General features: G+C 38.2%; 1 protein-coding gene across 1 annotated transcript; it reads right to left on the bottom strand.

Annotated features, from left to right (window-relative positions):
* Nucleotides 1-168: 168 nt before the first annotated feature.
* MPP4 (membrane palmitoylated protein 4) lies at nucleotides 169-25,553 on the bottom strand. The gene is given in 22 exon segments (XM_041472720.1): nucleotides 169-618; nucleotides 1,609-1,743; nucleotides 3,354-3,462; nucleotides 4,257-4,350; nucleotides 5,296-5,376; nucleotides 6,108-6,278; nucleotides 7,174-7,215; nucleotides 8,639-8,653; nucleotides 9,897-9,917; nucleotides 10,641-10,679; nucleotides 11,704-11,721; nucleotides 12,498-12,562; nucleotides 13,644-13,840; nucleotides 14,273-14,344; nucleotides 15,318-15,403; nucleotides 16,519-16,600; nucleotides 18,056-18,187; nucleotides 18,746-18,826; nucleotides 19,530-19,607; nucleotides 20,509-20,630; nucleotides 21,160-21,219; nucleotides 25,529-25,553. Coding segments are annotated over 22 exon segments (1,917 nt in total). The 3' UTR covers nucleotides 169-426.
* Nucleotides 25,554-26,854: the final 1,301 nt, after the last annotated feature.

The raw sequence follows: 26,854 nt of genomic DNA, 5'->3' as shown, positions 1-26,854 counted from the left end.
CATAAATAACACTCTGTTGACAATCACCATGCAAAAAAAGCACATTCTGACTTAATATAATTTGTAAGGCTTCCAGAATGTAAAGGCACCACAGAACCAGAACAAGCATAATAGAACACAAGGAAAGGACCTTTCGGAACTTATGTGTAAGTAAATAACACAGATACATGCAACAAAATAGATTTTTCTTTATTCTTATAATTGAGTACTCACAGTATTTCCTTTTTTTTTGGTACAAAAGTGTAACATAAAAAGCTCAAAAGCTACACAGAACATAGTATGATTATATCTCCTGTTGGAGCTTCTTTCCTAATCCTCTTCCAAATCCCTCACATACAAAGATAAATTCTTGCAATCCTGACATTAGGATTATTCTTGAAGTAAAACATAAGCTGTAATCTTTCTGAAGCTGCCTGCTGCTTAGAATTAGGGCTGACTGTCTGAGCATATCCATACTGCAGGGACCCACTGGGGCTCATCCTGTGCACGATGTACTGCAGACAGCAGCTGCGCAGATGCTTCTTGTAAATTGTCATTCACAATCACATGATCAAAGAACTGACCAAATTGAGCTTCCATTTTCTTAGCCGATTCTTCCATCTCCTGTAAATCTTCTTCCTGTGAGAGAGAGAAATTCCATAAAACTCCAGTGTTGTGTAGAGAAACATACCTGCACAGCATCTGTAAAACACTTTGGGCCACATAAACAAGAGGTGAATAGATAATGTCAGTCTGCTTTATTTCATTTACAGTTTGCTATAATAAAGTACCTCTGCTACAGTGAGTTCCAGGTCTCAAAAACTGAGCTGCCTGCCATATGTTTCCCAAGGAAATACTTTGTGTCTCAGGATGCTCCATTTGCCCTAAAAAAGTTACTCTAGTGATAAATGCTGGCAGAGAATGTTAGGGACTGGAAAGTAAATCTACTAATGCTTGTGTTCATTTTCCAAATTTTAGTTTATTTCCCCAGTGTCCATGTTACTTTCTGTCACAGCAATCATGAATCATTTCCACAAAGTTATAGATTGAGGTCTCCAAAATGTACAATTTGGAAGATTTGGATGCTAAATTTGATGATGATTTGCGTGGAAACGATTCTGTTAAAGTGCTGTATATTCTAAATATAAGAGATGCATTTCCTACAAGCAGGATCTGTGTTTTATCTACAGAACTTAGTAAAGGATTGATACTGGAACTAAGCATACATGAAATAATACATTCTTATAACTGTGAAAAAATAATACTACTTAACAAAGCACATTCCAAGAATTTAATTGCAAACAGTAAATATATATATTGACTCAAATATTGACACAAGATAGCTAAATAAAACAAAAATATGCAAAATAGCTTCTCCTTTAAGACATTTTGAAGCAAAGTGCCTCAGCCCCCTAGGTTACAAATTACAATTCTTATGCTTCAAAGCCAATCTGGAAGGGGAAAAGAAATCCCAACAAAATCCACAGAAAAACATAATTATTAGATTTGAGCCTAAAGACACAGTAATGTTTTTTTAAGAGTTAACAGTGTAGCATAATAGAATGCATTATGTTCTGATAACATAATCTCAGATTAATAAACTCAATCGCTTTTATTCCCAAATCTCACCTTGAACTTCATGTTCACGTAATAATCTGTAATGATCCTGGCATTTTTACGAGTCTGCCTCATGCAGCCTATGCTGGGTGGCTTGATGAATATAATGTAGGGTTTTAGCTCATGGGTCCGGGCTATTTGTATACCCTACAAATGAAGAGTAAAATAAAGTATTTCAAGTGCATTCATCCCAGTTTTACTCCGATAAAAAGCCAGTTGTTTACAACATACTGAGATCCTCTGACCTAGGACACACTTTTTTCAGTAACACTTACTTGAAAAAGATCTCACTAATAATCCCTGGAACAGACATTGTTAAGCATCTGTAGCACACAATTACTTAATTCTACTTGGTAGCATCATTAGGAGACGCTTTCAATCCCAGTGAATGATGGAACAGTGCCACTAACAAATATCTACAATCAGCCACATAAAAGATATATTTGATACCTGTTCTTTTTTGACTGTAAGGGAGCTACTTTTGGAACAAGTACCTCTTTATTGTTCCATGCTGGAAGAAGGTGTCCTGCTTTCAGAACTCCTTTACTGTGTAACATTTCCTAATGCTAATAAGTATTTTTAAATTACTGCAGAGCAGTGGAGGGAATGAAAAAAAAAAAAACAACTAAAAAAATCATAGCATGTAAACTTGGTCAAACCACCAGATTTAAAATAAAGTATGCAACACAGCAGTAGTTCTGCTATCTCACTGGTCTTACTTAATACCCTTTTCAAAACTTGTCCTTTAAACCCACACCCTAAAAAAAAATCATAGTGGCACATCTGTCCAAGTGGCAAGATTACACACCCCACACCACAACACCCCTCTTATACCCCTTTGCTTAAAAATCTAACAGAAGAAAGCCAAAGGACAGTTTCTAAGGTGTGACCTCATCCATCTCTCACAGCAGTTTCAGTTTTTGAGTAGTACCCCACAAATCTTGTAACTTAATTTCTATTTTAAGCAGCACAAGCCACTGCCAGCCTAAGGCTCAGACACATTGGCTCTGCATAATTAGAGGGAAATATCCAAGAATTACTGAGTTATGGTGTCGCTCTTTACATTCAGTTAGAGGAGATGTTCAAACAGCATAGCCCAAACAGCTCCTAAGTACTAAATATGCAAGCAATTCAGAGAAGGTTAGCAAGGTTTAGCTAGACACAGCTCTAAGTATCTTAAATATTTACAGGCTCAGGCTTTTATTAGCCTTATCTTCATCAGCAAATTCAATGCAAAAATAGAAGGAAAATAAAAATGAAGAGCATCTAAGCAAAGAAGCAGATTACTAAGAGCTGTAACTTCTGGAGAGAAATGTAGGCACAAAGGCACACTAAAATTTTCAGCTTTTGCTTGATTACTTTAAGTGTTGCTGCTTTTACCAAAGGGTGTTCTGAGATTGCTAAGAGAAGGACAGAAGTCTCAAACACTAGGGCTTGGAGGAGGAAGAAATCCCATGCAACAGGTGTCCATGTGAAAGACTAATCCTTACTTTAAGCAAGTATGTAAACTCATTTCCATACCATCCAAACTGATAATGCAGCTGCTGGCTTGGTAAAAAATGCACTGTCTCAACATACTTGTCACTGTAGTACCACCACCACCCCCTAAGACACATGAAAAGAATAATCTATTATTAATAAGCACCATGAGGTAAAGTGAAAAACAAGACAAAGCAACTAACACTGTTCCAATGGCTCAAGAATGTAGAGAAAATTCTTTTTCCTTCCAGAAGATTCCCTGCCCCTTTACCACTCACCTGTGGTTCTAAATCTATTACACAGATCTTCCCTGCATCAAGGACTGTTCGCACTGCATCAATACTGGTACCATACAGGTACCCTTTGTACTCCCCATATTCCAGCATTCTGCAACAGTGGTGAGGAAGAAGGAAAATGAAAGAGCATTTGAGTTTCAAAAAGGTTCCATTTAAAAGTGAAATCTTCAAACACAATCCAGTGATCAGGACTGAATGATCATAAAACCTACAGAATACTGTTCTCCTTTGCTCTTCCCTGCTACACTAGGCACAAAAACCATTACAATACATTTCCAAAACATGCATTTTTTACTCATCATGGTTTTATGAATTTTGTGTTTAGAGGTTGTGATTTTACTTGTCAATGCTTGTCAATTATATACTACAAATAATTTCTTAAGTCTGAAGATGTCAAAGCACTTGGCACAGTTCAATGAGTGTAGCTTCTGTAGTGCTGAGCTGGTCTGTCTTAGAGAAATTATTGATGCATAGAAAGGAGCTGACACTTTTGAATATTTAGCCCTTACAGTTCAACTACTCGTGTCATCACTGCAGAGATCCTGCAGTGGAGTTGTAGGTCAGGAACAGGTACTGCTAAATTTTCAAAAGCAGTCTGGTTTCCTGGAGAGTTAAACTCATAAATTACAAGCACATCTAATGAGCTCAGGACTAGAGAGTGCACTTCCTTTTAGAAGGATTCTGAGATTAATTGTGGAGGAGCTATTTGCAACTGCACAAACACAGTCTTTGAAGAAACAGTGTCAAGTAGTTTGACACAAATTTACACCACACATACACAGTAAAAGTAGAGGAACCCAGACTTGGGACCAGTTACAAAACTGTATTTTCTTGGATCATGTTGCATTTTAGGTAATAAAGATGTAACTCATCTCTCCTACTCACCTGTGACTATACACCATGTTTTCAAAAGTTTCCTTCGATATGTAGTGATATTCACGACCATTCATTTCATAACTTTTCTGAACACGAGTGGTGTCTGAAGGATGATATAACACACAAAAAAAAACAGCTGCAACTAAATTATTGTAACTTTATAAGTGAAAATGAGAACTTCATGAAGAACTATCAATCAGTATTTTCATAAATAATGAGTTATTTCCATTTGTTAATCCAGAACAAAAGCCCCATATACTGTAATGGTTTGCCACTGACAAGTCATTAAAAGTCATCAAAGCACAACTAAATTTCTAGGAATGGAAGAGTAGTTTAATCCAAATAGTTGTGATTCAAAGCAATCAGGAACTGCCTTGGAACTAGTTGCACAACTCTTTACTCTTCAGAGGCAATTTGTTTTAAAGTTCATTCAGAAAAATCCCACAAGTTTCCCACACTTGCACCTTCCCCTTATCTGGGACCTTAAGCGCTAAGTCATGAATTTTCAGCTAGCTTCAGATATATAGTTTCCAGTTTGGTTATCTAAATTACAAGAACCAAATAAGCACAGGTAGAAATAATTTCAGTTGTTACGTCAGAAGTTAAGCTGCATAAGCCTCATCTGAGACTAGAAGGCTAATAAGGAAAGCTGCAAAGCCTATTAAGCACCAACTTCTGTTGTCTTCATTCTCATACCTGAGCACTTAAACCCTAAGAACTTGAAATGTCTCCAAGAATTTTTTTTTTTTAATCTAGGAAAAGCAAACATTAAAGTTAAACCAAATCATGCAGATAACTTTTCATCTCCATAAAGCTTTTAATGGTTTCAGAAGCTGGAACTTGAACATACCTTTGTCTAATTTGCCAAAATGAGATAGATAGTATTTTAAACTAACCCTTAAGAAAGCAAACAGTACTGGCTTTCAGTAGAGCTGAAGAAACAGCCATAGAGCAAAGAGTGTATAAATACACAAAGGCAAGAGGAAGGTACTTGGCATTCCCTATTCAAGTTTGAATTGGGGTAGTGGAGGAAAGAGGAATTACATACGAGGTGTGGCACTTTGAAACTCTCGTGGGTTACTTGTGATTAGCCTTCGCCGTAGCTCATTCACACCAACTCCTGCGGGCCCTGGAAAGTTGGAAGAGCAGCTAATATTACTGACAGGGTAACAGCAGCTAACATTACTGACAAATCACTCCCCAGCAATATAGCCATACCCAGGAGGCAACTCAGCAATACTATTTTAAAAGAAAAAACTTGTCAAATACTTCCAGACTTGGAAAGGACAGTGGATTTGCCTTTACTCAGTTTGCTTTATCAGGACCATAGAACAGTGCAGCATCCTCCCTTCAGTCACCACAATTCGAGTCTCCTTGAGAGCCTGCAGCCCACTTAATGCAGTATGTCCTATAACAGGCATTATTAAAGGTATCTTTCCATACTGTTCATTACTGAGATTGTTCTAGTCTGGAGTTAAATATTCTTCTTATTATTGTCATATCTATGCATTTAACACTGGTTGTGGAAATGCCTCCATGTAAATAATCTTTCTATTAAGTTAGCAATGTTATCTCATCATTTTCAGTCCCAGCTGAATATAAAATGGAATCACTTCCCTAGTAAAATCCATTATCAACCAACATCTGTAACTGGCTTCTTCTAAGGACTTTATTATTGTTTTTAACACTCACTATCTCAAGCAAAGAAGACAATACCTGCATTAAACTTTAACCCAAATAGTGGGGTCAAATAACAATAATTCTTGAAGTGTTGCTTTGAGAGCTGCCTGCACAGTCAGCACTGCAATCAGCAGCAGGACACCCCTGCTGAAATTTGCCTGCGAAGGGTTAAGCTCTTACCCACGAGGATAATCAGTCTGTGCCGGTCTGTTGGGTGCCGCTGGTACCTGACCACCTCTTCGTAGGGAGCTGCCAGGGTGCTGTAGCAGCTGCTGGGGCAGCGGGAGTAGCAGGACTGCTGGTTGAGCCGGGCCTTCCTGCGGCACAGCCGCATGCTTCTGCGGAATCCAGCTGGATGGGGCAAAGGCACACTGCTGGAAAACACAGCCCACAGTGCAGGCAACTAGTTCTTCAGCCCAGAGGGCCTCTTTCTAAGCCACACAACATACTACCTTTTCTGTGGTTTTTGCAAGGTGAAGGTTAGTGAATTTCATTGCTGCACTTGATATGACAGCTTGGTGGAATCTCTGAGCATTAAATGACAGCTACAGAGTAGTTAAATCCCATTGAAAGTCACCTGAAAATTAGCCTAGAATTAAAGACTTCTGAAAGATCCCCAAACAAGCTGGAGAAGACTTTCTGACTACCTGAGGCATCCCTAGGGAACAGATCAACATTAGCCTAGAATTAAAGACTTCTGAAAGATCCCCAAACAAGCTGGAGAAGTTTCTGACTACCGGAGGCATCCCTAGGGAACAGATCAAATTTTTTTGATAGTGTAAGTGGTTCACTCTCATGAGGCAAGTCTGGAACATTTGCTCCAGCCTCCAGAACATGTATTTTAAAGGTCACTATGGTTTAATAAGCATAGAGGTAGGTTTGTTTCTGCACTTGACCATCCAACTCTGAAAGCTTCACATATAGGTGTAGTTTTCTAATGAAAGCCCTCATGATTATTCTCAGTGGATGACTGACATTACTTTTGAGCAAAATTAATCATGAAGTCAAGTTAAAATAGCAGTGGCCAAGTCTCTGTAGGAACCTAACAAGAGGAAAGATTTAAATAGAGAGATTGAGCATTATTAGGAAGAAAGAGACTTCCTGATGTTTGGAAAACAGAGTAAGCTGTATTCCATATAGTAAGTCTTCAGGTGATATAAAGAACAAAGCTTTTTATTGAACTTCATTCAAGCACTTAAGCTAGATCAAACCCCAAACATTTTACTTATCTTTAGTCATTGCATACCAATAAAGACTCGTTGACCAAATTCACCAAATTCTTCCTCTTCTAGAATACAAAGAACAAATACTCATGAAATAAAAAAAAGAAACTTAAAAGCTAGATGGCAAACAATTATTGCTGATTCCAAGGAAAAAAGGAGTTTCAGTAAATATGTGGAAGTATGATGCTTAGTATAATTTTAAAAGCACAAGACTCTATAATATCAAAATATTTCACATGACCAATGACCAATTCAAAAGGGTTATTGTAAGAAAAAAGAAACATAGAATGTCTTGGTATTTCCTAAATGAAATTTGAAACTTAACATTCTATTTGTTTCATTCCCAAGATATCTACATTCCAGACCATATTTTGAAACTGAAATTAGTGAAAAAAACCTCCACACAATTTAAGCTTTTCAGGTAAAATTTATCTTATAAGAAGTTTTTAGTTAAAACAATGGTAACAAGTCAGTAGCTCAAAATTAGAAGCAAAAAATTTGTAACTCAGTTTCTGCCCCATAGCATGTTTGGAAAACGCAACTTGTGTCTGCTCAGGTATTTCAGGCAAAATGAAGACCTGATTTTCTTTCTTTTTTTTTCATTGGATATCTGTGCTGTAACATGTGAGCCTAACCTCTTTCCTCCAATTCATGCTGTTCATCATGAAGGCTTCACTATTCAGATGAGACTTCTAAAACTTTGTATTTTTTAAAAATTAAATCTCTCATATAATGTTCAAACATACCAATTTTCCAATAAAGCAATGTTCAGAAAGTATAGAAACTATTTGAGAAGGGTGATTTGGAAACAAATCACCAAGGAAAAAAATGGTGCCAGTGTTTAGCTTTCTTTTCAAAAAGTACTCCTTATTTTCCCCTAACCACACATGTAGTTATCCAAGCTGTGCATTCCCTTTATTTAGGTCTTGTTAAAGCAAGAATAAGATACAGGAGACATAGGCATGTTTTTAAAAGCAGTATTTGTTCTAGAGAAAAACATTATTTTCATTTGCAAAGCCTTGAAATACTTTTAGCACTCTTTGATTTACAATTATCTCATATGAATGGAAGTATTGAAACAAAATTAATGCACGTTAATTGCCCTTTGACGTCTATACACTCTCCATTACTTGTACCTTTACAATAGAGTTTTACTCCTCCATTTCTATATGTACTAACAACTAGTTAATGATTACAGGAAAAACTCCATGGCACAAAACTGCTCATTCAGGGCAATGTTCAGAGTAATGTTAGCTGATACATGCCCATCTATCTTCAAGTCTCTTGAGTCATCATTCAAACATGTTTAATATTTCTGCTTCATCTACCCTGTCTTCTGTGGTATGGAGTGCAATGTAGAATCCTACAGGGAACAAGCAATTCAGCTACCGGGTGTTGCAAGAGTGGTAGTTCCTGCTAGAGCATAAACACAGATACATTCTATTAGATTACTGCTACAGGAGACAGGGAGAAAAATGTTCGTGTTACCTTCTTTAAGTTCCTCTGCAGATTCAGATAGAGACAGATATAAAACAATTAGTTTTGAGAAGACAGTCTATACTATGATCTAACAAAAAAATCCAACCAGCATTGTCCAATGCATTTAGGGAATGTAGAAAACAGCTGCTACAGACATTAAATCTAAAATATGCTTCTTTAAGCAGGAATTCTTAGTTCCCAAAGAATGCAAGAACTGCAGCATCTATTTCAGTATGGTAGTGCAAAATCTGCAACTACTGGTTAAAGTGGAATGTAGGATAGCAAATATTTGCACCTTTATTCCTCTGACTGTGTGGATACAGCAGACAGCTGACTCAGCACTGAGCAGGATTGGCAACAGTAATCCCCAAGCACAGCTATCAGAAACATCCTAGCTTGAAAACAAAAAACTGCCCTGCAGACCTGCTGGTTATGCCTTAAAAGCCTTGGGGATTGCTTGAGAGGTAGAAAAGAACAAATGTTTGTGATAAGAGAAGAAGGTGCAGAAAGAACTGGCAAGTAGTGACCTTGTGGAGAAGAGCAAATCTAAGGTAAAATGACACTCTTCTCCACAAGATTACCAAATACTTCAAATGACAAGTTTAACAGTAGTTTTATTTTAGGGAGAAATTATTTGTTTTAGAAGACTTAAGTTTAGCAGAACTCTCAACGTGCTGTAAATAAGCAGCTGCTTCCTAAATGAAAAAAAAATCCAAACAAACAACCAAAAACTCCTATATCAGTTTGGTCAAAAAAAGAGTACTTATTGATTGTATTTTTTATACATAAATAATGAATTTTGTAAGCATTTTTTGTTCATGTATGTCAGCCATGCCCACAATCAGGAATCCAGAAGCAGCTTTCCTCTTTACCACATCAACTCCTACAGGCACTGGGGATTCAGGCCTCCATATTAGTGAAGGTAATCCAATTATCTGCTGACATCAGTGCAGGCCCTGCTGTCACAGCTTGCACGGGTACAACTGACGAGGGCTGGATAAATAGATCTGCTACTGATACACGAGAAGAAACATTCACACTCTGGGATAAGAGGACAGAAACCTTACTGCTAAGGTAATCAGAGAACAAGAGGAAGACTTAAAGCAATAGGATTTTACATAATGGCTTTTCATGCCAGAATGGCTTCTGAAGCTAAAGGGGCATTTTGGTTCTTGCCACCTGCTTGTTTCTAAGACGCTTGTCTCTGGACATCCTCCTCGCAGCAGAACAACAGCAAGGAACTTAGAGTTAGGTCAGAGGAACTTACCTGACTCAAATGTTTCTTCATCTTGTTTAGTAATCCAGATAGCAAAGATATTAAAATAAATTCAAAATTTAATTATTTTCCTTCTAATGAATAACAGAATCAGAAATCAGTTTTCCAGCTTCTGTTGGTCTCACATATACTTTCCTCAGCTGCCTCTACCCTGAGGTGGTAAAATACAGCTCACCATACTTGAATTAACTTCTTCATCTCTTTTTACACAATCCTACAGCATCACATCCCTCCATGAGAGCTTCTCAATTACCTTGGAGAAGGAAGAATTAACTGCACTGCTTTAGGGAGGAACTCAAGCTATGAATCTTTACACTCAGTGTTCACAAGTAAAAAACCTATTCTTGCTCCTTGTTCTCCCAAGATCATGGATTTCTTGACAAGGAATTGTGTGGGTTCTCGAAGACCACAACAATCTGTGGCATTAAATATGCAATAGGCAAAAAAGCATGATAACTTTACAGCCACAATCCAACACCTGAATCAAAGTGGTTGGATCTCATTCAAGCAAACATTTTTGTGCTGGTCAGAACACTTGACTCTAAGCACTGTACACCGGAACTGCAAACAGCTCATTTTAATACACTAATATGAGATGAGGTTTCCAGGGTATGAAAAATAGAATTTTCTACCATTAAGTTCACTAGGAGAATGAGTGGTTTTATCTAGAAAATGAGGCTTTAAACTAGCTACTGCCTTGAAGCAAATAAAATAATCTCAAGTGAATTCAGTTACCTGTTTCCACACACTTTTCGTCAATCTGCATGTCATCCTCTACAGATCAACACAAGGGAAAAAAATTCATCTGAATCAGAAAAACACTGGAGAGGAAAAACACCCTTACAGATCTTATGAGACTGAACTCAGACATCAGAAACAAGATACGTGAAGCTCAAATAATCTTTAGGCATCTTTAAGGATTTTAACTGTTAACTCCAATTTAATGATGTTCTTTGTATTACAGCGAGCAAAAACTCTTAAGTGAGTGGTCTGAAGGCAGAGAGACAAATGCATCCAACTTGAATTCTCCTCTTGAAATAATGAAAGATTTAATGTGCCTGTCAATCTGTTTATCCAGTAGATATCTATTTATTAAGTATTACCATGAGGGAATATAATTTTCTGTCTTATATCTTTTAAATACCTTTCCAACAGGCTACACTCAAGGAAATTATTTTGGTTTTTATTTTTATTATTACTTTTACAAGGAAGAAAAGGAAAAGATCAATTCAGCTCTTTCTCAATCCCCAGACTACATCAATTTATGTCCCAGAAATGTGATCACATGAGCTTGGGCAATCTCAAGGTCTCACAATACAGCACTGTTTGTGTTTTGCTCTTGCACACCCTTCCAGCTAGGCCCAGCAGGAGCTATTTTCCAGTTACAGGGCACTTGTCAGAGTATCTGTCAATCACATTCTGCCCATATGTATCCTTTAAAGAAATACTCTCTCAGAGTAAGGAGGAGAAGTCTAGGAGAGTAAGGAGGAGAAGAGAAAGAGGAAATTCTGTCTTTCTTTCCTCAAAGAACCCATCCAAACTGTCACTTCCCTGACAGATAAAGTGGAAACCTTAGCTATGCATTAAGACAATGTATGCATCTACTAGGTGAAAAAAGGTGAAAAAAGGCTGGATTTCAATTATGTTAAGCACACAAAATGCCAAGAACTTGGGCTTCTTCCGCATGTATTCATCAAAATGCCTGATTTCTGACAACTTTTTTAAAAAGCCTGTACAACCACATGTCATATTGGTTCCAGGTACAGAAATGCAATGCTGTCCAGATGTGATTTCCTACCTTCTTCCACAGTGCTTACTGCTCACAGCGTATCCATTGAAGCAGTTAAAATGCAATAAAATTATGGTGAAAGAGAGCCTTAGCTCTAGCAAGCAATGCAATCAGTGCAAGAAGAATCCTAGGGAATGAAACACATACCCCCTGGGATTTGTCATGAGAGAAAAATTTTATACTTGCATAAAGAACCATAGAAGGAAATCAGGACAGAAGAAACAGGAAGAACATTCTTTTTCTGGAAATAATTGCATATTTACAGAAAATTATAGTTGGCAGAAGATAATATTTCTGGATTGTTACCACGAAACAATTCAAGGGCAGCATAGCTTATCTTAGACCTTAAGAAAATAAGTTCTATTATTTTCTCAATAGCTTTGATGGCAAAGAAACATCCCAAACATGGCACTTCTCAGTGGCAGAGCTGATATCTGTGTCCCCAGAAATCCAGGCCAGTACAATTGTCACCTCAAGACTTACAGCCAATTCTCCTAGAGAGTACTGGCTGGCCTAGTGAGGTCCTAGAACGTAGAGACTTTAGAAGAAGTTGAATTTCACAGCTTCTCTTATGGTCAGATCTCAAGTACACTGGAGACAACCCTCTGCACCACCAGTACTCCAGGTACAATTATCAGTAAGAATTTTTTTTTCAGGGGATAGTTAACACAGTTGAAGGTTACAATATGGCTCCAGAAACAATTTCTTTGAATTAAGCTGAATTGTATAAGCTTTTATTTCAGCATCCCTGAAACAGAGACAAGATCCTTCCTGCTATATCACTCAAGTAACTTTTCACTCACACATTGATGATTTGAGACAGAGGTGGGGCTGGAAGGGCTGGCACCACCAGAATTCTCGCTGCTTCCTACATAGAAATAAATTTATCACAGTTAAATAAACAAAACAGTCCACAAGCACATTATGCTCCAGTCAGATTCACTGCTTACATGTAAAATTGATCAGTATTGAACTGAGAGAAGACAGCAAGAACTGAAACATTACCAGTGTTTTAGCCCACTGCAAAGACCTGAAATAAAACCAATGTGCTACCAGAAGTATTCAAATTTCCAAATCAGCAGCCCTGAAGTACTAAGAATTTATATGAAAGTACAGGAAGACAAGCCATACTGCGGTACAGACTCCTGGAAGTAGAAGAGTGTGCTACTGGTAGGGGTAGTAGTACTACTGCCTCCTTTACTGCACAGAGCCTCTTGCAGCCTGAGTCACCCAGTTTGATTTCACCTTGCATTATACAGACTGCAGGTAGGTTTATATTTATCACAAAGTGAAGTTTATCATGTGCTATTGCATGGCCTTACATTATCCGGGGGATACCACAGGACATGTGGTTAAAGGATCAGATTGAAAAGTTTGCTACAGCAGTGTAAGAACTCTGATTCTGTATGCATGTAGTGTACAAATAATGCTCTATTTATGCAGAAAATAATAGGCAAGAGACCCTTGTTCTTTCTTGAGTGTTTGGTTTTCTTCTCTGTTCTTCTAATCTGGTGTACTCAGTTTTGAGCAAAGCTGAAGAGGTCACGCATGCATCATGGACATCTTTAAAAATACACAATGCTTTAAGTATCCCTCTCTTCCCTTTGCTTTTTTTTTCATCATAGATGATGGTCATTTAGTAGTCAGGGCCCTCAATTTCCACACATCTTTCAGCTGCTACACTCCACCAGGTACCTTAGCAACCAGCATGGAGAATGGATAAGTGCTGCAAATTTCCTAAATGGCAATTTGAGATTATACAGGTGCTTTCAAAAGCTCCTTCTCACACAGGTGCTCTTAAGGGAAAAATAGCAAGAAGTCAGAGATCAGAAAGAGGAAAGATGTTTGTCAGATGTCACTCTGAATCATACTGCTACAAAACTTAGGAAAACTTTTAATAACTGGCTGATTTTTGAACCAGAAATCAGGAAAATGATGATATTTTTTACCTTTTAAGAAGATGATTTGAGGGTATGAGTCCAGCACAGGCACTGAGATCGGAAACTTTCCTGGCCTGCCACCAGAGAGCGTCATTCTGATCCACAATCTGGAGTATTTCACCCCTCTTAAAAGGCAAACCTGCATCAGCACATGGAATGGCAGGATCTTGCAAGGGCCAGTAATCTGCCATTGCTCGCACATACAGCTAGTAAAGAAAACATACAAGAGTGAGCAGAAGCCAAGTCTAGAATGGACACAACACGGGCTTTACAATCACAGGGCCAGATATTGCTGCAACTTCAGTCTAATGATGAAGTCAAGTTTGAAGAACCAGATCAAGCCTTAAAAGCTCTCTGTTCGTTAAATGAGAAAAAACCCATTTATCTTATGCATGCATGAAAAGAACTGACCTTCTACTTGTAGATCACTCTGAAAGTGCCTTTATTACACAGTTACATTTCTACTTACTGTCTTTGTTGCTTCAGCAACAACATATTGATGTCAGATTAGAGGCAGCCATAAAGGCAAGGTAACACTTTAGGGATTGCAATAAACTTCCAGGCCACACCATGTCTTTGTATCACACAATTGGGCACTACTGCTACCAGTCTGGGAAAAGAAAAGGAATGTTTCTTACTGTTGTTTGGTTGCTGACAGGCCGATCAGAAACCGGAATTAATTTGAACATAATTGTTCCCTGAGACAGGGCCTAAATGATTAGAAAAGAATTAAAATACGGTTGGTATTCAACACAAGTAATCAAACATAGACAAGACATAGCATGGCTTGAGGATACTGCAATGTTTGTGTTACAGATAGAATTCAGGTAGACAGACTCAATGTGACAATACTCTATTTTTTCCAAAAGGAAACACAAGAATGCAACATCAAAGTTTTGTTAAATATTTTTTAATTTAATGCAACCTATGTTTCATTGTAAGTATATGAAATTTCAGCATTGATTCATACCAAACTTTTCTACTGAAATCTTATTTAAATTAGCAACAGGGTCTGGTTAGATGGGTGATATAAAGGGGGAGGAACATAATTTAGTAATTAAACATTCCAATAGAGTTTGTGTTGCTTATACCTAGAAATGTTACAACCATGGCAATGGCACATAAACTCTGTATGATTACACACAGAAATACCTCACTAGCTGGCACTTAACAGTCAAGAACCCTGAAAAATTTTGTGCAAAATGACAAAACAGGGACACCTCAACAGATTTCTTCATGAGAATTTTGACAACAGTGACTACACTGCCTTTTTCTTGCAAGGTAAGGTCATTCATTCTGCTTTAGCGCATTTTGTAACACGGACTCTTATTAGAATAGCAGCTTTCCACGACTTTCTTGTGGAATATTTCTGAGTGACACTTCCAGAAAAAAGTATGAATCAGTGAAGGCTGAATAAATTAGTGTTTTTTCCAGAAGCTGCAGATGTAATGGTCACAGTTAAGTTAATTTCTGCCCAGAACAGAGGTTAGATTTAATTCTGCTTTCATATATTCTGATTTCATGAGCAGCTGGGAACTTCATTCACAGTAAGGAAACAATCTGAATTTTCTGTTAAAAATTTCAGGCTCTCATGTACAAGAGTGTGTAAGTGTGTAAAAGTGCAAGCATACAAATAATATTAAAGGTGCAAAGTAGAAAACATATTTAAAAAATATTAAATACCAGAATATTAATGACTTGCTCAGGCTCAAGTCCCTCAACAGGAACTCCATTTACTTCCACCAGTTTGTCTCCAGCATACAGCAACCCTACCATGAGAACAAATATGAAAACAGCAGCAGGAGTTTTATCACAGCATGATTTATCTTGGATAGGCAAGGCAGGGTCACACAGAAATATCACAGGTGTGTAAGTTAGCATTAAAATTTTCCTGCACCATGTGTGGAGGAAGGCATTTTGGATTCAGGCTGCACTGCCCCTGGATGGGACTGCTTCAGGTCACAAGGAGCTTGCATGCTTCAGCTTTCTTAATCCTTTCCACTCCCCCATATGACATCTTTACAATGCACTGATAATGTGCCTTAAAATTCACATAAACATTTTAATATTGCTCCACTTCCCAAACTAAATTATGAACCTATCCTATATTAACAGACCATGAGACTTGGAATCAGACCTCTAAAAACTCCAGGTGCAGTGGGAGGTCCTGGGACTCCTCTCTGTCCTTTATAGTAAAGTCTTCACAATATTGTTTTCTTTTCCATGTTTCTTTAACTCAATAAAAATATTAGTCAAACTAGGAACTTAATCAGCTATTTTCAGCAAGGTGGGTTTTCTTCTCTATGCAAAGGTCAGAAAATACTAGAAGGAATTATTTTATAATGATTACAGTTGAATTTTACTTCTGAAGTTTTACATTTTAATTACATTACATTTCCTAAGGGACATGGAACACATTCAATTCTAGGATGACAAAATAGTAACATTTCCAAGGAAACTCCCTGCAAGATTGCTTAGCTACTAATGCTAAGCAAGGTGTTTAGTAGAGTAGTGCCAAAAAGTATTATTACATATTCCTTAAAGCCCATTATCTTCTAGAATCACCAATGTTTACCATTTCTCCATTAGGGAATATGCTGCATTTCATACTACACTGCAATTTGGGATATCCACGTAGTGGTCCCAAGAACACATAATGAAAACTGGATTTCTTCATCAACTCAGTCTAAAACAGCAAATTCATCTGAAAATCTATAAAGTCAGAATGAAAGTCACTGCAATGCATCACTGCTTCCAGTGCTGTCCCATGTGCACATTATCTTGCTCTATAATGGAAGATTAACTGTAGCAGCTAAGGTATTATCTTGAAATATCTTATTTCAAGTTCAGTTTTATGTACCACTTTGTTTCAAATTCCACATACCACTTCTGTCTGCCAGCCCACCATGGATCACACGGGCAACCGTTATGTCACCTGTTATCTCGTGGCGTTTAATGGTGGCACCCTGGCAGGTAAGAACAAAGGAAAAACACACTGATCACCAAAGGACCCCAGTAAGTTTCCTTCCCCAAGGGAAGGACCCAAAGTTTCCTTCCATATCACAAGTCTGATCTTCACGCTGACACAAATGCATTGAGGGATACAGCCTTTTTACCACAACATGGATACAGCAATAACCACAGAATCATGGAATAAGCTGAGTTGGAAGGGACCAAATAAGGCACTGCTGACTCATATCCAACTTGCTATTGACCTAGACCCAAGGTCTCTTTCCACTGCTTTCTAGCACCTCATTCCCAGTCTGTCCATACACCAAGGTTGCCCCATCCCAGGTGAAGAACTCAGTTCTTTCCCTTGTGGAACTTCACATAGTTGGTGATCACCCAGCCCTCTCCTTTGTTGAGGTCTCTCTGCAGGGCCTCCCTGCCCTCAAGGGAGTCAACAGCTACTCCCAGGTTTGTATCTCCTATGAACTTGCTCAGAACCCTTTCTGAGCATAAATGTGTCTAGATCATTTATGAAGCTGTTGAAGAGCACAGGGCCAAGGATGAAGCCCTGCAGAATGCCACTAGTGACAAGTCCCCAGTCTGATGTAACCCCAGTCGCTATAAGCCTTTTCGCCCAACCCATGAGCCACTTGCTCACCCATCCCATCATGTGTTTATCCAGCTGTGTGCTGGACATTTTGTCCAGAAGGATACTCTGAGAGACAGTATTGAAAACTTTACTGAATTCCAAAAGGATTACACCAACTGGCTTCCTCTGATCAGCTACCTGGGTCACCTTGTCATAAAAGGAAATCAGGTTTTATAAGCAGGATTTTCCCCTCAGGAAGCTGTGCTGGCTGTGACTAATGACTGTGTTGTCCCTCAGGTGTTTTTCAATACCTCCCACAATAATCTTCTCCATATCTTTACCAGGCACTGAAGTGAGACTCACAGGCCTGTAGTTTCCAGGGCTGTGATGTATTAGTACTAAATCCTTCAATGTCTTCAACTTCCATCACACTAAAATAACGTAATTGATTGACAGTTAGAAATCTTTTTTTATCCCCAATATTACAGTGATCTTTTCCTAAAACAGATTAGCTAAACTATACAATGTTTGCTGCTTGTAAGTACAAAAGATTACTAAAGAACTCTCCTCCCTTCCTTTCTGTTTTGGCCATGGGAATAACTCTCAATCCCATTTGCTTTTATCTCATATAATGAAAATACATCTGCCAAATATTCAAATGCTGAGCAGACAAGGCACTGAACAACCTACACCCACACCATGCATGGCTAGATGATCTTCTCACGTCCTTTCCAACCTCAACAATTCTTGTGATTCTGTAAAATCTGGACAAGAATGCACATAATCCCCATGACATTCCTGGGAAGAACCCAATATGCATCCCGTGCATTATTAATTCTTTCCAAGTTAAAAAAATTTGACAGACACAAGAAAGGTCCCTCACCAGAGGCTGGTTGTTTTTCACTAAGCAGACAATCCTCATAGCTTCTTCATTTTCAGGTATGTTGTCTGGCAGTGGTGGAAGGGTTGGTTCAAAATCTTTCTGGGCCACAGTATCATGAGCAGATAGCAAGGCCTGTTACAAATGAAAACAAGCAAACCAACTTACCCATAAGCAAAGATCATACAATAGCAGAGCTTTAAACAGTGACTGGTCAGAAACCAGAAATCACTGAATGTGTTCCTTTGTGAACACAGATCCCTTGCATATATTGACATTTTCTTCTTTCCACCAAGAAAATCAAACCATGAAAGTTTTAAGAACAGTTCCTCTGTTTCTTGTCGAAAATCTTCAAAAGATGAAAGAAATATTTCTATTTGGAGCTCTTAGATTAAGAATGCAGGTTCTGCAATTTCAAGGAAAATTTGATTTATATATCTGCATTAACTGCCCATAATTAAAAACTTCGTAAGAAACATCTTTCAAACACAGCCTTAAGTAAAATGCAGCCCACTGCAGGTAGTTCAGATACACAGTCCACATTTGATCTCATGATCTGATTAGTTCATCATTTAGTAAACTATGTCTTTTCTGGTCCCTTTACCAATTCTTATGAACAGCTGGCCATCCATTTCCATTCCCACTGCAGAGAGCTCCATGAGCAAACTTTTTCTTTCCTTATGCAGGACTTGCCTTGAAGTGTGGAGAACGCAGTAGCCGTCTTAGCTCTTTGGTCTCTCCTGACTGGGGGGCTTCATGCAGTAACTCTACTACCTGATAAATGTCAGAAAATAAGCGCAGAGATAGATTCTAGAGGACAATTCATTTAAAAAGCTCTACACTGAATGTAAAGGAATGGAGACAGTGTAAAGCCCCCCCCACATTATGTGAGTCAGAGGATGTCCATATGGTTTGCTCTAGAACTGGACAATATGACCACAGCTGCACAACACTCAGCCAGGCTTAATTTAGTTCAGGCACAGTGCCATGTGCTCTAAATCAGTTTTTGCTCCCATCTCTCAACCCATTTCATCACTAGTCTCAGTTTCTCTACTTTGTCATTAACTCTGCCACTAATTAAAAGATTTAGAATTCAGCTATTATAATTAGAAAAATCTAAAAAGCTTTCCAATATCCTCATGTCAGTCTGCTTGATTGTAGCCATAACACTGAACCACAATGTTACGTGGGAAGAAAAATACATGGTCAGTGATTAAACAATTAACATTTGTGTTCATTACACTGGCCAGGATTTGCATAGTCCAGCAACCACAGCTGTGCCCACTTCTCATGCCACGCCCCCCACCACCACAGTAAGGGCTGTTGAGTAGTTTTACAAATGTGTAAGGAGAGTTTCAAGTTTATATACTGTACTTAGATCTGAGACACAGAATAAATACCAGAACACTTAACTGCAGCAGAGTCCATTCATTTGGTATGGGTAAGTAAAAGCAATAAACTGTGCATACAATCTCACCTCACGACTCAATGCACGTGCCTGCAGTGTGACAGGAGCTGGCCTTTTTGCAAGATAGTGTTGGAGGCATTCATAAATCTATTGCATGCCATAAGAGACAAAACAAAGCAATGATGACATTGACCAGTTCACATGATCATATAGATACATACACGACAGGCAATGGACAACACTATTTCTGAAAACTTCTCAGTCCAACTACAGCCTCAGAGTCTGCAATCTCAATTCTTAATATCTGACGCATCTGGGATTGAGTCTTGAACTCAATGTCTTTCCATATTATCAGGTAGCTAGCCAGTTTTACTGCAGTTTTGAATTTTCCTAGAAGAAAAGCTGTCTACACAGGTAAATAGCCTGATAGTAAATTCTCTGACTTGTAGCCTGTTTCCTTCCTCTAGCTGAAGGCATAATTGCTGCATAATTGCATAATTGCTGCACAATTTAAATTGCCCTTATGAGCATTCTTATCCAGTAAAAGCTCCTCTTTAAAAATCCTTCTTAAAGAAAAGCAGAATTTTTACAGAATTTGTCTCAGATAAAATTCTTCTCAAGATAGAAACACCTGTCAAAACTCTGTTCTCTAACAATGTAAGATCTTCAATTACACATCAGATGAATGGGATGCAAAATAAAATACAGTGTCACAGGCCAAGAAGTGGGATGCATAGCCATACAGAAATTTAAGAACAGGCAAGACAACTGAGCAATGATGTGTTCAGTGTCTCTCCCCTGGCCTTAGTACAGACAGGTAAAGTAGAAGAGCCTAAATGCCGAGGACATTGTGGAAGAGAATACTTCATTTTCCTTTAAAGCATAAGTGGTTTCGTCTACTGTGACTGCTGATGTTAGAACTGACATCAGGACTATCAGCACTTAGTGTCAATAAGCATTTATTGTCCTCATATGGCAAAACCAGGTAGCTGTTCCCTAGAGATTGTTCTGCAGTTGACCTTGCTTTCCTAGCTGTGTGGAAGCTTACCTTCAGCAGTGCTTGCAGCCAGCGAGATCTGAGCAGGTCATAGAGCATGCCAACGCCATTGACATCTCTCTTGCAGAGCAAGCTGAGCTCTTGCAGCGCTAGAGTCAGAACATGAGATACACCTGAGCCCAAGAAACAGAAAAGCGCAAGACACTTCAGTACAAAGAGAAGACCAACCAAAGCCAAACAGTGACCAGACCTTTGAAATGCACCTTTCCTCAATTTGTACTTCTGTCTGCCTTGTTTCTTTTCCTGCAATCAACTCTGTTGCATAAGAGCTATTTTACCGTGTTATTACCCAGCAGGGTTAGGTCACTGCTAGCAGTTTGCAACTAACCTGTGAGAAAAGCAGGCAGGCAATCTCACATGTAACAGTCTGGGTTCAAGCTCATACCTCCTACCCAGAAGAGGTGAAAAAACAAAAAACTCCTTGGCTTTATAAACCAGAAACAAATGCCAGGTATTCTCCTCTGATGCTCTCTTAAGTTAACTGCACACCACCAATGAACATCAAGAATCATTCCAATTGTTGAGTAGTAATACTTCAGACATATTCATCTCTCTCATGACTCAATGGAAGAAGAGCCACAGAGATAAGGAATAGAACTTTTTGAAAAGAGAAAGAAAACTGAAAAAGAGATGCAAAGTTACCATTATCTTTATTGCTGACTGTTGGCACCTCCATCTTCTCCTTTATTCAAGGAGATTCCACTCACTTTGAATACTGCATTCACACCACGCTGGTTTCACAGAGATGATGAACTAGGGAAAAGAGCACCCTCATATCAGAATACTGTCAGGTATTTTACACTGATAAGAAAGCAGAACTCAAAACAAAGGAAGAGGTGGGCAATAATTTGTATTTAAAGTGCACAACGGGTGTAAAAAATAAATATATGAGTCCCACCTGTAAATTCAGCCACCAGTAGCATCCAAGATGCAGACAGACAAACCACAACTGCAGTATGGCATTTTACTCTCTTTATAGAATTGCTTCATTAAGTCATTGAAAACAGAAAGCAGTTTGGTCCATCTTCTACCTCTGCAGCTTCTTACGTGTACCACCATAAGAAGCCATAGTTTTTTCTAAAGACTTATATCTTGTTTTATACCCATATAGCTCGGAAAAATAATCATATTCAAGGATACATTACATTTAATTCCTCTTAATATTGACACAATATTAAAACTGAAAGACTGGAGTTTCTACTGAATTTTCATTGAGCAAAGACATTATTTTGAAAAAAGGGATCCCTGTCTCTATCACTATTAGAGTTTAATGTCTTTGAAAGGTTTGTTCCACAGAGATTTCAATTATTTTTCTCTTATTTCCTCACAATGAATTAAAAAACCCAAAAACCCCAAGCCCAGATAAAAAACCCCATTTCTTACCTTGCTGGTATCATCATCTCTCTCAGGCAATTTATAATAGGTTGTCACTTTCAGAGATGGAATCAAAGAAGTTATTTGCTAATCTAAAGATGTGTTGCTGATTTCTTTAATTATAAAAAGCAGCATATACTACCTTATTTTTTTCTTTAGATTTTAAAATCAGCATTTTTAAGCAATGCAGGAAGACAACACTTACTAATTAATGTGTATCCATGTCGCATGACCTTTCCAGAAAATATGCACTTCTAAAATTTTCTTTCAAATTCCTTCCCTCCCTTAAAATTCTGTGGCAACCCATCACTAGCCTATAATGTTCTCTTAAACTAAAACTGGAAGAAGTTCTTCAATGTGCTGTTCATGGCAAACAATGCAGTACAGGACTGCTTCAGAGAATTCTCTGAACTCTTCTTCTCAAAGAAGTATGGAAGTATTCCCCAGGGAATACCACACACTGCATTTATACCCTACAGCATCCAGAATCTATGTATGAAAGCTCTTAAGCAGTTCAAAATCTTCATTACATCCTAGCTGATTTAACTTCACACTTGATACAAGTGTAAAGATATTGTCATGATTAGCAGTATTGTAGGTTACTCTTAAAGAATTATATATTTCAACTGCCCGCTCAAGAGATAACTTAGACTACAAGCAAAAACACTAACATCAAATATCTGAGTGCCTGAGGCAACAGTGAACCCCAGGGTGGCACAATGAATGCATTACACCAAATTCTGCTAAATACACACTAGTTTATCTCCTGGATTCCTAAAGTAAAAAGGCAGCCATTTTCCTCTAGATTGCTCTGTAGACAGAAAACAGCAAAGGTACAAGCAGGAAAAGTATTATCTTGATCTGCTTACAAAAGCAGAAGGCATTACTGTCACTTTTACTCCATTTAATAATTATTTTTAGAACACGCTTCCTCTCTCTCCTGTTAAATCATAAAACTGCTTTCAAAAGGCAGTGGAAATTAAGGGAGAAAAAAGTCATAAATTATGAGATTATGACTCAAATATTTTATTACTGAGACTGGGCAATTCATTTCAAGTTACTTCTACAGGATACTCAATGGTACATCTTATTGAAATTCTAACCTGAAGACTGCTTTTATAATTATTATTTTTTCTTTCAAAGATTCACAAAAATATAGTTTGATCTTCCCCCAGTACAACTGGGGTTTGAGCTGCAATTATTTAATATTTTTCAATAGTCTCAGTTCTTTTCCTTAAGGAATTGCCTTCCTCATTTTTAAGCTTAGTTGATCTACCTAATGATGGATTTAACAAAGCAGGACATGTAATTCTAGTCATGAAAACCTGTTTCTTAATTGAGACAAAGCACTTGGAAACAAAAAACATTTCTGGAGATGCTAAAGTATTTCCGATTCTGCTAAAACACAAACAATATCATGGTCCCTTGAATATTTTAAAAGGGATTCTTTTTTCCCCATAGAGCATTGCAGCTTCTGGTATCAGTACAGCTTCCATAGAGAACAGATGTGGGAACAACTTGAATGTGTTTAGAAATTTTGGACACAGGTTATCTTGAAGATGAACCTCAGGTTTCCCAAAAATCTGGGAAAGCTACTGAAGGTTTTGCTTGCCTTGTTGAGTGAAACCCTCAGCTACAGCTATCAGAGTTTCCATCCATTTCTGTCATCTTAAACCAAGAGTTTATGCTCACACTAACAGAAGTGGCATTTGAACATCAAAATCTGTCAAGTTCTGACCACAGCTCACCTCAGTCAGAAATTAGTAGCTGTTTTGTATTTACATACAACAAAAGGAAAGCAGCTTCCAACTGTGAAGCCTGCTTTCAGAAGCTGTCAGTAACAACAGATGCTGGCTTGCTTGCTTAAGGGCAAAGGTCGGAGTTCAAATAAATGTAGAATTACTCCTGTGCCTTTATTTCCTAAGACTTCTGTCTACGTAGACTCCAAGGCCAGAGCTCAGGGTCTCCTCATCCAGGGATCTAAATAAATTAGATGGAAATTCTTGCTAAAAGGCTTACCTGACTAATCTCCCAGGCAGTGTAAGGGCCTTCCCATTCACGTGTATTGCAAGCAATTACAGATTGCCATTAACAGAAGACATTTCTCTTTGCTTGGTGTTAGAGAAAGAACTGGATATCCACACCGAGTGTGCCAGAATTTGAGTCAAAATGAGTCAGTCACCTCAAGTCTGCAAACATCAGTTATCCCAAATCTGAGCTACTCCTTCAGCAGCAGAGTATAAAATTCCTTGACCCTAACTGTCAGACAGATGAGAAGGTCTTATTGACACAAGGCTAGAGCTGCAAGGGAACCTAAGCCCTGTTTTAATGCAGTTTCAGAATTGTCTTTAAGTGGACAATTTTGCATCTTGTCAAGCCTCTGAAGGGGACAACATCAGAGAACCTGACATCCAGAACATTGCTCCCCTGCTCTTATACAGTGCTTTGGTTAATATGTAAGACTTGAGCCCTTTTTACAAGGAAAAATACTCCTATCTTTAAATTTGCCAAAATTAATGATTTGGCATATTTAAGATTGCAAATTACCTTGAGGGAAGGAAACACTCTGTGAAAGCTTTTGTTGCAAATAAGCTACTCTAAATCAGCAAAGTGAGTAGGCAAAAAATGGAGGGAAAGATTCAACAACTCAAACCACATGCCCTGTTCGGGACTTTTTTTTTCTGCATTGAATAAGCTTAATTAGGCCAGTGTAATTACTGAAGTCTGACAGCTTCTTTTCTAGTCAGTGTAAAGAACCATCTTGCTTTCTGAGACACTAAAGTGTTTTAGCTAAAGAAGCAACCCTAAATATTAATGGGATAAATTGACACAACTTAAGCCTTTGAAACCATTTATCCTTATCTCATACCTAAGCACCTCTTAATGGAAGTCAGAGGCAGTAGAGTTTAAAAAAAAAAAAAAAAAAAAGGAAAAAACATTACCTTCACACCAGGCATTCTGTGAGATTTCACAGAATCACACCGGCATATCTGAGGTAATTTATGCTTTTACTCTCTGTACTCAGATCTATTCAGTGGTGGTTCATTCTGCCTCCCTCCAACAACCTCAGAGCTGCAGTGGTGGGGCAAGTGCTGTGTTTACATGGGGTAAGCACTGCCAAAAAATTGCTCCCCAAAAGAGCAGCACTCAGAGAACACTTGGATGGAGTCATAAGGGGCAGCCAGCTTTACTTTCAGATGTTTACTGCCAACAGTTTGGACTTACAGAAAGCCAAAGACAACCAAAAGCCCCCTAAATAAACACCCAACCACTGTATTGATACTAAATCAACTTAGAAGTACACAGCTAGGTTGTTTGAAAAAGGATTTGTTTTACAGTCCTGCATCAGTCACACATTTTTCTGCATTATCTCTCAACATACCAGAACAGGTAGTTTCCTAACCTATTTCTAAAAACAAGTATAGTTCTGTGAAGATCAGGACTGAAGAAAAAAATCCCTTTCAACCTCCTACTCCGCATACATACAGCCCTCTAATTTTTAGCTAACAAGAATTAAACAGGTATCAGAAGTTTAAATAGCTTGGCTACAGCTATGAGAGGAAACTAATTTCACATTTACATGGGGGAAATGCATCCTTGCAGAACAATGGTTTCAGTACAGTGCAAATTTTCTTACCTGCAAACCCCACAGAATACGCCATGTTCAGCTCATGCAGAATTTCCAGAGGGAAAGAGTATTCGTTGGACGTTAGTACAGCAAGTAACCTCACGGCCCCAGCTAATCTATGGACATCCTCTCCTTTCTAATCCGCAGAAACCTAACCTTAGAACTACTCCTTACCAGGGAGAAGAGAACAAATCCCCTTAACCCTTTTCTCGCATTAAAAAAATACATCATCTCTCACCTAAATAGCTTCTTATTCTCATCAACTTTCCCAGTCATCACTTGGGGTCTGTCTGCAGCTACCATGCCTGTGATTGCAGTGACAATCTGTAACACCAGAGTGTTGATCTTCTGTGGCTGATTGCAGGATTTCTGCTGCAGCACAGGAAATACCCGGCTTTCCATTAAAGAGGAAAAAAAAAAGAGAAAAAAGTAATTACCCTGAAGCAATCCAGCTGGAAAGGTCCTGCAGGTTAACTCATTTCTTTGTTAGTTCCAGCAATACACAAATCAGAGCTGGTCTGTACTGATTTCCTAATGCGTCCCAGCCCAGATCGGCTGTAAAGTGGAATCTGTGTCAGAAACACATTTAATCCAGGGATTCTCTTCAGCTAATAACTGAGCTACATATCAGAAGGACCAAAAATAATCCAGCCCAGACTGTCTGCTTCCCTAATTCAGCCAAGCTGAATTCATACGTGATACCACTACTTTTTCTAGAGACTGAGTGTATATATACATACCTGTCTCTGTGTTTATATATGTAAAGGCAGATGTATCCTTTGGGTTTTGTAACTCTCAGCTTTGCACCATTCACAGCAAATGAAGTTACACCATTTAAAGTTGCTATTTGTAGCTATACCTTGTTCTTGAAAAGCAGAAATAATATGGAAGAATTTCCTATTTCTAGTTACATTTTTGGTTTAAGGCACAAAATCAATCTGGGACTTCATATGAAACAAAGCATAACATTAAAATCCTTTCTTCTGAAATATCCAAATACAAAAAATCGTAATTCAAAGCAGTTACAGGGGGAAAAAATCAATCCCAAATCTGTTTTTCATGATTACACTCCCACAAAAGGCAAAATAAATCCTGAATTCAGATCTTCTGCAGATGAAAATTGCCATTGATTTACTCAGCTGTTCAGCATAGCCCCATTTTAAAGGGCAGTTCTGTTCCTACAGGCTTCAGTTAATTTTTTTTTTTACATGGAGTTACAAGAGGTGATTGCATGCATCTAGTGCAAGATGAAGTGTTTGAATTCTGCCTTATCATTCATTATGCTCTTCACCCCCAGTTGTGTCTTCCACCCCTCTCAAGTTAGCCTTTTATAGC

The sequence above is a fragment of the Pyrgilauda ruficollis genome, unplaced genomic scaffold (assembly GCF_017590135.1).
Source record: "Pyrgilauda ruficollis isolate IOZ18807 unplaced genomic scaffold, ASM1759013v1 scaffold3, whole genome shotgun sequence".
Lineage (NCBI taxonomy): Eukaryota > Metazoa > Chordata > Aves > Passeriformes > Passeridae > Pyrgilauda > Pyrgilauda ruficollis.
This window is presented reverse-complemented; position numbering and strand designations above follow the sequence as displayed.